The sequence below is a fragment of the Megachile rotundata genome, chromosome 13 (genome assembly GCF_050947335.1).
Source record: "Megachile rotundata isolate GNS110a chromosome 13, iyMegRotu1, whole genome shotgun sequence".
NCBI lineage: Eukaryota > Metazoa > Arthropoda > Insecta > Hymenoptera > Megachilidae > Megachile > Megachile rotundata.
In genome coordinates this window covers 5553872-5566382 of record NC_134995.1, presented here as the reverse complement: position 1 = coordinate 5566382, position 12511 = coordinate 5553872, and the positions used below count along the sequence as shown (strand labels likewise).

Here is a 12511-nt window from a genome sequence, read left to right as displayed (position 1 = left end):
TATAGTCTCCCTATATGGCCCCCTTTTATATGACCTAATGAACAGTTTCTCATCATTGTATTTCTCAATTATATGCTACAATTTATCATTGTATCATATTCTCTTTCTCTCGATGCAGAAGAAATATACATGACAGAGTTGGGCATCATTCGAATAAAATTTTATACGATTACTTCTAAAATGAAAATTACAAGTAAAAAGAAATTTATTCGATAATAAACAGTATCCAATTTTTTATTAAAGAGTCATTCGAATATATACAAATTTGGAAAATTCAGTTAAGGTGAAGTGGGGTAAGTTCGTAAACGGGGCAAGTGCGTATACAGGCTACTTTTATTACAATATGAGCGAAATTTCTCCATTTAGTATGTTTGTTTCCTTGTTTTGTTTCACTGTATCCCCTTTTATATTTCAGCTAAGAGTACTTGTTTGTAGTATAGAGTACTTACATAATGCAGTAAAAAGCATTTTATAGCAGATTTGTTAATAATTCTGCTCCTGTCCCATTGCACATGCAATAAAGTTTCAAAGTATTTAACTTCAAGTTACGCTCTTACCCCATTTTCGGGGAAAGTGCAGAGTAGTTGACATTTTAAACAATTTCCTATCAAAATCAAAATGTACAAGGAATATTAAGGTTCTAGTTAATATTAATTAAATAGTAGTAATTGTGTAAAGCGTTCGATATCAACAGCGTAAAATATTTACATAGCAGACTGAAAATACTTACGTTCAAATACTAACTTCACAAAAACTAGTCTGCACTTACCCCACTTCACCTTATCATATATAAATTTGTAAAATTTTTTAATATAAACTTTACTGAATTTATTTCAATAAATCTCTATTAAAATAAAAAGTCATTCGTTATTTGTAAATATGCCCAACACTGCTGTATAATTGTGACGATGGTACATGTGACCAATAAAATAATCCATCTCAGAAGCTAGAAACAAAATGGAAGCTTTCTTTTTACATGAAACTTCATTTCTGACAAACTGAATTAAAAATCGATTTACCATGTTATGATACACTATTCTTATTCATTTTATAATTCGAGTGTTAAATTGTTCTTTGTCTGCTAAATATTTCTTTAGCATTTTATTATATAATTTTTAAAATATATATGTTCGCTATATATTTTATTTCTGCTAAAAAAGCAAAAAGTTCAAAATTTAAATTTGAAAAAAAATATGTAATAAAGATAAAAGATTTTATTTAATACAATTTTTAATCGAATTAAAATCTATTTTCTCCATTTTTTTCTCTATTATCTCCTAATAAGTTATATTTTTTATTATACTTACACAAATGATAGAAACAATAAGCGTCGCTTTAAATTAAAAAATATTAAAAGCTTAAGACATTTATAAAAATCTTGAAATTTAACACTAAATTCTACTATTTCATTTTCTTTAAAAATCGAGATCATTTCAGACCTTTATTTTTTATTCTAAATATCATCATAAATTTTATTCTGAATATTAAATAATTTTTATTCACCGTACCATCGTGACAAAGTATCTCTGTTTAGTGAAGTATTTTTCTTCCAATAAAAACCTTCTGCATCCCGTCGACGATATAAAAACACGCATTGCTCTTTTGTACGCATGTATTTTCACTTATCATTATTAATAAGTCATTGTTGTTTGTTGATATTCAGTCATCGGCAACGCCACCTAAGACGCCACAGGAAACGAATAACGACGTAAGTATGTCAAAAATTTCATGAAACATTCAATCGACACATTGTTGACCGACTATTTTCAACAATAATCTACCTTCTATTGCATAACCATCTACACGAATTGTTCACACTAATTGTTCAAATTGTTCAAAAGATTAATGACGACAGATTCGAAAATGATTTTAATGTTGAATTAACGCATTGATTATTGTGTCACTGGTTATTCTGTTACATTTTTACACTTTAAACAATTTTACTCTGTAAACATTTTTACATTACATAATTCTCACAGTTGTATGAATGTATAGTGTATCTTTTCAAAACCTCATTTTTCAAATATTTCAAGTTTTCACATTCTTGTATACCAATGTTAATATTTGGGAACGACATTAAATATATTTTCAAAATGTAAGTAAAGCTTTTAAATTAATTAAAATTTACTCACAATATTTGCCTACAAATAACGACTTGGTAGTACTTTTAAGACCATGTAGATATTTTGTCTATTTATAATAATTTCATAAAAATTAATGATCCTGAAAAAAGTATTAAACAAATTTTCTCCAATTTAATTGGTTTTTTGAAGTAAATTACAGGAGAAATATTTAATATAAATTAAATAAGAAATTCTCTTTTTATGATAGATATTTAGGTGAATATAATGTGTAACACCTTGTACAGTAATATTAGAAATATTAATATAAACACCTTATAATATTAGTATGGATGTTTAAACATATTTTAGCGACCAATTTAATGAAATATATTTAAAATAATTAATCCTACTAACAATATTTAAATAAACAATTACAGAGTTACCTATTTTGCAATTTATTATAAAATAAATTAATATTTCGTTATCTACAAATATCTGTCAATTTATTACGAAACATAACAAATCTAATAACTTCAAAAGAATTAACTTCTTTGAATCAAACGACATTAAATGAAAGACATCCCTTTGAACAAAATTTTCGTTTACATTAATATTACAGTAACTGCACAAAGTAGAAAATCGAAAACTTAAATTTAACCCTTGACGTAATAATTTTCTCGGCAATTACGTCAGTCAGAACTAATTATTCACTGATGCAATGTTAAGGCAAACAGTAAAAGTTGAAGTGCAGTGCGTACTTTGCATTTAGCGATTATAATTAGAATCGAACTTAAAATTCAACGGTACTAAAAATATGGTTCAAGATTGTTACATTTGAAGTGTAATTGCGTCACGTGTGGCACGATATTGTAAAGGGGTTAAAAATAAAACGATCCTGAATAATTATAGTTATATGCCGTTTAAACGCGCTATATATATATAATAAAAAAGTATTTGATATCTTAGAACTAATAGCAAGTATTTTAAGCTTGTCTGGAAATTTATAAAGGATTATTCTTTTATGATTCATAAATAAATCAACTATGCAATTAAATAAATATGCAATGAAATCAACTATGAATATATTTAATGTTCATATAAAAATAATATAAATTATATTCATATATAAATAGAGTAATTTTATTAATATACAAAAAGTCGTTACAACATATTAATAAAACTTTAAATATTGTATAACAAAAGGTGAAATAAACTAAAGAAGAAAGTGGAGTTGCTACTACTGCTGGCAATCATAATAAAAAAATAATTTGTGAATTATTAATAAACGAAATTAAAGTTAATAAAACATATTAAACACTACTTATTTACGCGTTAAAATTAAATATCTAATAGAAAAAATACATTAATCCTTCAAAGTTAAAATTTCTATTTATAAAGTAAAGAATGAAGTAGCTTTCATGACAGCTTTAAGTGTGTCTAGATTACAGCGCTTGATTAGGATACAATATTTGCTGTATCATTCTGTGATTAACTTGTTACGGTACATACAAGGTGTTCGAAACTATGTTAAATTTCGAGAGCGTGTAACGCTCATTTTTCAAGAGAAATATTGTTTAATTTATTTTTTTGTTTATTTGCTTAAAGAAATGCAAGATTGCGTTCTGAATATAATACACATACTGACATATACAGGATGTTTCATAATTAGTGTAGGACCCTGAAACGAAGCTGACACGATTCTGAATAAGATTTCCCTTTGCAAAAATGGGGTTTGAAGCTTCGTTTTTGAATTATTAAGGAAAAACGCGGACCAATCAGAGCGCGAGGATTACGCATGCGCAGATGCGAGAGCGCAGGATCGAGCCTAGAGGCGGAGCGCGCGTAATCCTCGCGCTCTGATTGCTGCGCGTTAGATTACTATGCGCTGGATTATTACGCGTTGGATTACTACGCGCTGGTTTTGCTACGCATTAGATTACCACGCGTTAGATTCATACGTGTAGAATTACCGCGCGTTGCATTACTACGCGATGGATTACTGCGCGTTGAATATCCACGCGCTCGATTACTACGCGTTGGATATCCACGCGCTGGGTTACTACGCGTTGGATTACTACGCGTTAGATTCCTACGCGTAGAATTACCGCGCGTTGCATTACTACGCAATGGATTATGTACTACGCGTTGAATATCCACGCGATGGATTATGTATTACGCGTTGAATATCCACGCGCTCGATTACTACGCGTTGGATATCTACGCGCTCGATTACTACACGTTGGATTACTACGCGTTAGATTCCTACGCGTAGAATTACCGCGCGCTGCATTACTACGCGATGGATTACTACGCGTAGAATATCCACGCGCTCGATTACTACGCGTTGGATATCCACGCGCTGGGTAACTATGCGTTGGATTACTACGCGTTAGATTCCTACGCGTAGAATTACCGCGCGTTGCATTACTACGCGATGGATTACTGCGCGTTGAATATCCACGCGCTCGATTACTACGCGTTGGATATCCACGCGCTGGATTACTACACGTTGGATATCCACACGATGGGTTACTACGCGTTGGATTACTACGCATTAGATTACCACACGTTGCATTACTACGCGTAGAATTACCACGCGTTGCATTACTACGCGTTGGATTACCACGCGTTGGATAACTACGCATTATCCGAAGCTGTCGCTCTTGCATCTGCGCATGCGTAATCCTCGTGCTCTGATTGGTCTGTGTTTTTCCTTAATAATTCAAAAACGAAGCTTCAAACCTAATTTTTGCAAAGGGAAATCTTATTCAGAATCACGTCAGCTACCCCCCATTTCAGGGACCTACACTAATTGTGAAACACCATGTATACTGTATACAGACTCTACATAAGTTGCATAAAAAATCTTGTATAATTGTTACTATAAAAAAATTGTATAATTTTTATTATACAAAAATGGTATAATTGTTTCTATACAATTTATTTACTGTTTCAAATACTTTCTATTTTATTAATTTTTTATTATACGATTCATTAATATACATATTGTACTTTAAATACAATTTGCTTATTACATATATCCTGACTACAATGTACATATATTATAACAAAATATAATAATATGTATACATATATATGTATATGAATGCAATAAAATGCATATGTATATTATATTCATAACTTCGTTACTTTCATTTCCATTATTCTAATAAATTAAATATGTGACATAATCACTGTGTTACTTAAACGAAATGCAACTAAGCACAAAATTAATAAACAGTAATCATTAATATTGTTAACATTACTATTAACATTCAACAATTCTGAGTTAGCAACGTACAATTTCTCTCCTGCCTCGGTCAACAATTGTTTAACTGTTAATTATCATTGCTTACATGTTCGCATCTCTGTTACATTCGAAAATTTCATCATTTCAATATTTTACACACGATTCAAATCTATTAATTAGAGTGAATAATTCGGCTAACTAACGTCGTTTAAACTGACACTCCGTTGCTTTTACGCCAAGAACGAAGTATGTTCCTCAAAATTAGTCCGTTCTTCGTTCACAGTAAGTCGAGTAAGTAAATTCAATTCGGAAAAACTAAAGCATGTTCTGCATGTTTTCAAATTAGTGTAAATGTTCGTACCTCGAATGGGTGATTTTTTTATGTGCCTAAATCAAACCTACATAGTTTAGGAGACACACGAAACCCATTCGAAATGGAGCTTAGATTCAGGGAAAATTTTTAATATACGATATTTATAGTTCATCAGTTATTTCATGTCCATCAAAAATTATTTTTAAGGAATCTTTTGAAGTTTACGAGAAAATCGTCCCAAGTGCCCCTCTTAGGTTTTACTGAAGTTTTGTAAATTAATTAATCATGTTGCAAATGTGTAAATAATTTTAGACGCAGACTATTGACAAATTATAAGATATTTATTTCCTTTATTTTAAAATATAATTTTGGTAAAATTGATCGTGAAAAATTGTAGAAAGAGACGATAGTGTTATTTTTGTGCACAAGTTTTTGTATTAAATTTCAATTTTGATTACTATATTTTGGTTAATAAATTTAAAGTTGCATAATTTTTGTTAATAAATGTATGGTTGCGATAAAATTACAGATGGTGTTTTAATAAGAAACATTTTTGTAAGTTGCACAAGAAATAAATGAAATATTTGTAAAATTATGAAGCGTAACACAAAGGAATTCAATAATTTTCTTATATTTTTTACTAAACTAGAATATCTTCTAGTAAAGATATGTATTCTAGTAAAATGTACCACATATTTTTGTCAAATATTATATAAGTTCAGTGTAAACATTTCATAACTATTATCTGTAAAATTATACGGGAAGAATTCGATACGAAAAACCTAACCTCAATTTTTGTATTACGTTCTTATTGTATCTAAAATTATAAATGACATCAATTATATCTAAAACTATCAATAAAATTAATATCAATTACACCGAAAAAAAATTAACTGTTAATTTATCACACCATACAAAAATTACAAAGTTAACGTAATTTAAAAAAAATTTAAAATTGATCAACAGAGATTTCTGAAATTCAAAATTGACCTCATTATAATTTGCCTGATTAATTAATCTAAAATGATTTAGTCACAAATCTTGCAATGAGGAACATAAATAGTACAAAAACCTCAACATTAAATATCTTTTAAACTATTGATCTGCGCCTAGAACTATATAGTATGTTACCTCTAACGATTTTTCACCCGTTTACAGCCATCTGACAAAAAAAGTTTAAAACAAGAATTTCAGAATGTAAAACATTGGATAGCAGTAAAAGAAATTTCGAATATGTTAGCAAGAATAAAAGTATTTATAAAACTTTACAAATATAAAAGTTTATATTTGTAAAAAGTGTTTGTATTTGTAAAATCCAAGGTGACCTCGATTTCGTTGTGAAAACAGTTCTCGAATTATTCTTTACTGATATCTATTGTACACCAACTCTTGTAAACTTCTTATCAGATAGCGGGTAAAAAAATCGTTAGGGGTAATATATAGAATGATTCGTTGGAACACGATCTATAAATTTGTAAAAGTTCATTAAAACCCGAGAGACACTTGAGAGGGTTGCCAGTTAGTCTCCGAGCAGTAAGTAATGAATATTGTTACTATTTTCAGATCCAAACACAAAAAATTGATATCAAAGCGGAGAGTAAGATTGGATCCTTGGATAACGTGAAGCATAAGCCTGGGGGTGGTGATAAAAAGATTTTCAATGATCGAGATTATCTTCGACAAACTGGTTCAAACGTAGAAAGTCTCAGTGGTAGTGGATCACAGGTATGCCTTTCGTAAGAGTCTCGAGAATTAGTTATTTTATTTGAAATATAATAAATAGTCATTTTATTTAAAGAATAACAAATAGTCATTTTATTCGAAAAATGATAAATAGTAATTTTATACAAAGAATAACAAATAGTCATTTTATTTAAAAAATGATAAATAATAATTTTATTCAAAGAATAACAAATAGTCATTTTATTCAAAGAATAGTAAATAGTATTTTTATTGAAATATTAATAATAATTGTAGTTACAAGTTCACAGCTAAAAGTCTTGAAATAAATGTTTAATATATTTGTCGTTAACTGTTAAGAAATACCTTTAGGATTCTTGTTTGATTAATTACACTTGGAATTACGGTCTTTTTCTCGAGATTTCTCGTTCTCCCACTTATATATGCACTGTTTACCACGGAAAGCGCTTGAAAACACGCGTTGCATGCTTCTCTGCAATGTTTTGTACGATAGTTATGGTTCTCTTCTTCGTGGCGGAGAATCCTGAATAAAATAAACTTCACTTGTTTATTTGTTTATATTTCCGATTGCTATTTCAACATTTTTGGGTAACATTTTATAAGTTAAAAGTAAATCTGTTATAAATTAATTTTGTAACATAAATTTAATATTCGAACAAATATTTGATTTAGTATATTGATAAGTAAATGAAAATTTTCTATTAAATTAAGTGCATTTAATTGTCACTTAACTCTTTGAAGCATGTTTTCTAATTGCTTTTATATTCTCTTGCACAGCCAACTACTTTTTTGTACAACATCGTATATGTATAGCGTTTAACTCAAATATTATACTAGATGTTTCATAATGTAGGACCGCATTTTAATACAGAAATTTAAAAAATTTAAAATACTGATATACTCGATTGAACTTTATATTTTATATTGTTTATGTTCCACAAGTATTTTTTATCTCAAGTTTCGCATTAGAAGTGAGATATCAATTTAATTTTAAACTAAAAATTATAATATTTTTTTAAATAAAAAAGAGCACTTATTAAAAAACTTTTTTTGCAGAAATATGTTTTATATTTGACAACAAACAAATTTTTCTGTTTGCTTTTATATACGGACATTTAACAAATTGTAATCGGTAGTTTTTAATTATAAAGTGACCAACGTAATTATTAAAATATTGTTACATTTTCTAATCAAAACATTAACATTATACAAAGTTTTTTTGTATGTATAATTCAGTCTTGAAATTTTGTCCACACATTATGAAACAATCTATGTTCTAAAAACCATTTACAGAACTTGCGTTCATTTCTGTTTAAGGGTGTCCTGTAAATGTAATTTAAAAAAACCTTCTCCGTACACGTTTTTGAATATCATTTTCTAACCCTTATATTTCAAAAGAGTAAAGTTATTTTTATGAAATATGTATTAGAGTAATAAAAAATAATTGTTATCCAATATTATCAGAATCAATATTAAATTCAATTAAACTAAATCAATAATAAATCAATATTAGCAGAAACTGAAACACTATGTGAAGCATCCGTTAACATATATAATACATATCAATAATTTTGTATATATTATTAATTTAAAACGTATGTTAATAATTTTGATATAAAATTTAGATATGTATATTAATAATTTTAATATTATTTTCACATGTTTATTAACAATTGTTATATGACTATTTTGATTGTGCATTTCAATAATTAAATCAATTAATAAAATCAAACTTTTCAATACTTTGAAGTAGAATGAGTTTTCAGTACAATAATAATATTTATTACAATGTGTAATTTATTTCTAAAGTAAGAATTAAAAATAAGAACTTATAATCTTCTACCTAGAAAAGGAAAATACTCGACACCCTTAAGACAGTAATCTCGTTCTCACACTGGCACTATAATGGGTGACTGCGCTAATTTATGATAACTTCGTAACTATTTCAATATCCCATCTACATTGATAATGACATAACTAAAAATTATATTTTTAAGACAACTCTTTGCACTCAAAAGTATTTTACTGTTGGCAAAAATGATAGTTTTAAAACTTTGAAGTCAAAAAAGTTAATTAATTCCTCATTTCTCTATTATTAATTACTATAATTGTATGTTTTACTACCTTCAATTTTCACATTTATGACTTACAAATTATTTTTATATATTTATGAACTGTTTACTGTGTATGAATTACATATAATATATAAACTACGTCTACTATGTGCACACATTACTAAAAATTCGTTTAAAAAATACTTGTTCAAAATTGTTACATTAAACCAAACAACTTTCTAAATGCAAAAAATTGTCACTTTTACATAAAATATAAACTGTCGATTCTCACAATCTCTCGACCTCACCAACCTCAATGCAAACAATACAAATCCACACCAAAAAGCAAAACTTGGAGATCTTCCAAAAAAAGCTAAACTAGAAAATAGTAAAAGTGTCATAAATTATCGCGAGCACCCTGTACGTTCAGTGAGTCAGTGACGAATCGATGATGGATAGTAAATTTCCGTTCCGTTCCGCACGGAACCTCGATGCTTCAAAGGGTTAACGTGACCCAGACTATGATGACCTTGATAGGTCACGATGCAGTGGTTAATGGGCCACCTTAATCCTGTGTGTTGTGCCCGCAGAGCCCTGTGCCCCCTGGCACGGTCGCCGCCGGTAAGAACGACCTGCCTACTTCGGGCCTCAACCTCTATGGGAACTACAACCAGGAATGCTAGATCACGAAAAGAACTCGACCGCTAGACCCGATTTTTTTCTTGTCACTTGCGTCTGATTAATCGCCCCGTACATTTCTTCCCCGATTATTGAACCGGAGGGCTTTCGATCGACCGTATGAGGGACGAGGTGGACACGTTCATTATTAATTCAAACAATCGTGGCCAGATCGATCGGTTCGTTTTATCCCGTTGTTGCTTCGTATCAGCAATAACCAGGAGATTCCATTACGTGCCATACGAAGGAACTTTTCCATGCAATCGAGGTGAACAATATCGCGAAGACTGAGGAAACGTTATTCCTCTCACGGTGCATTGGTGTAACTGGATAGACATCTTTGTAAATGCGGAGATATGAAAGATCGAACACGTCATCTAACGGATGGCGATTTAACGCGCGGCGAAATAACGTATTGTTGCACGGCACGTGACTTCACGCCTGACGATGTGATATATAGAGGTCTAATGGTTGGTGATTCAATCTGAGGTGATAAGTTATATAGCAGATGGCGATCTAATGCGCGGCAAAATAACGTGTTTTCATACGACACGATCTAACGGTGATATACGACGCGGAGAACTTTTGCGTAAATTTTACTGCCTCGCGATTCATTACGTGGTGATCTATCACGAAGAATTTTTACGCGTTGATAAATTTTTACTCGCTATGTAACGACTGGTGATATAACGCGAGAAATTTCAACGCGTCGTGATCTAATGTGTAGAATTTAAACGCGTGATCTTACGTATAGAAATTTAATGAGTGATCTAGCGCGAAGAATTTTAACGCACGGTGATATAACGAGTGGCGACATAACATGAAGAATTTTAACGCGCCGTGATCTAACGTGTGGAATTTAAACGCGTAGGGATCTAACGTGTAGAAATTTTACGCGTGATGATCTAGCGCTAGAAATTTTAACGCACGGCGATATAACGCGAGGAATTTTAACGCGTCATGATCTAACGTGTGGAATTTATACGCGTGATCTAACGTGTAGAAATTTTACGCGTGGCAATCTAATGCAAGGAATTTTAACGTGCGGTGATCTAACACGTGATGATCTAACGTGTAAAAATTTCGTGATTTAACGCTTAAAATTCTAACTTGTTGCGATCTAACGTGTAGAAACGTTTCTCGTGGTGAAATAAGGCGTGGCGATCTAACACGTGGCGATTTAACGCAAGGAAATTCAATGCGTAAAAATCTAATCTTCCAAAAATCTAACGCGCAGAAATATACTAACATGGGAATCGCGGAGATATACAACGCATAGTAACAGCGAGCGATATAACGCGTGGCGATATAACTCGAGGTCAACCAACCTGTGCAATAACGATAGAAAAAGAACCGCACGGCAATGTAACGTGTAATCATAGAACGTGACAATGTATCGACTGGTAATTTAACGCATCCCTCTAAAAATCTTAGTTACACCAATGCATACGTGTACGTTTTTCCAATCGATAACGTGTATCACACCACGTCAATTGATTCTTTTTCCACGCATTTATCCTTAAAACACTTGACGACCGATCATCGACGAACCAGCGGTCGTTTGTTTACGTATACGTGACGGAAATTGAAGTTGTTCGAAGAAAATTAATAATAAAGATAGAGAACATAGGGTCGTCGGGACGGTTATTAAGCAAAATTTTGTTGGAACGAAAGGGGACAGTTCGCGATACCTTTTCAGATCGAGAAAATGGCCGTCGGAGAATTTTCGTACGATTCAACCAAATGACACCGATCATCCCATTATACATAGCGCAAACTCGCTCAAGGTATACTACAATTTTATCGCGGAGTTTTTATAAGAACGACATTTTCAAATGTTAGATTGTAAGAAGTAAGGAAACGGGATTTCCTTTAAATCGATGAAACGTTATGCAAGACAACGCTTAGCAATTGTTTGCTACACACTGTAGATCGCAATAAGAAGCATTTAAGACTGGACGACTTACGGTTACATTTTTCTGGTCTGAAAAGGAGACGCGATAACGTGATACGCTTAAGTGAATAACAAGCGAATTCTCATTTTTCGTGGTCGTTTGAAACAGTGATGGACAGACGAGGGTGGTGGAAAGCTGTCAGAGATGATTAGTAGAAAAATAGATACTTGAAAATTTGAACGTTTAGAAGTTTGACAACTCTTGACTGTAGATATTTCTAAATTTTCAAATTTTTTACTGGGGAAATACAGGTATTTAGAAATTTAGACATTTGGAATTTGAACAGTTTTGTGATAACGTGGAATGTTTGGAATTTGACAATTTGCAGTTGGGAATTGGAAATTTTATAACTTTAAAAATTGGGAGTTTGGGAATTCAAAAATTGTTGAAATTTAAAACTTGGGAATTTTTAATTTTGAAGTCTGATAATTTGGAATTTATAAATTTGATCATTTGGGATTTCGAACTTGATAATTTCCATTTTTTAAATTTGAGAA

General features: G+C 30.8%; 1 protein-coding gene across 1 annotated transcript in view; it reads left to right on the top strand.

Moving 5' to 3' along the window:
* Positions 1-12511, top strand: part of tau (microtubule-associated protein tau) — a 63384-nt gene that overhangs the window by 35036 nt on the left and 15837 nt on the right. Inside the window, exons 7-8 of the mRNA XM_076539251.1 lie at positions 1664-1708; positions 7190-7351. Coding sequence (XP_076395366.1) covers positions 1664-1708; positions 7190-7351 — 207 coding nt within the window. The remainder of the gene's footprint in view (positions 1-1663; positions 1709-7189; positions 7352-12511) is intronic.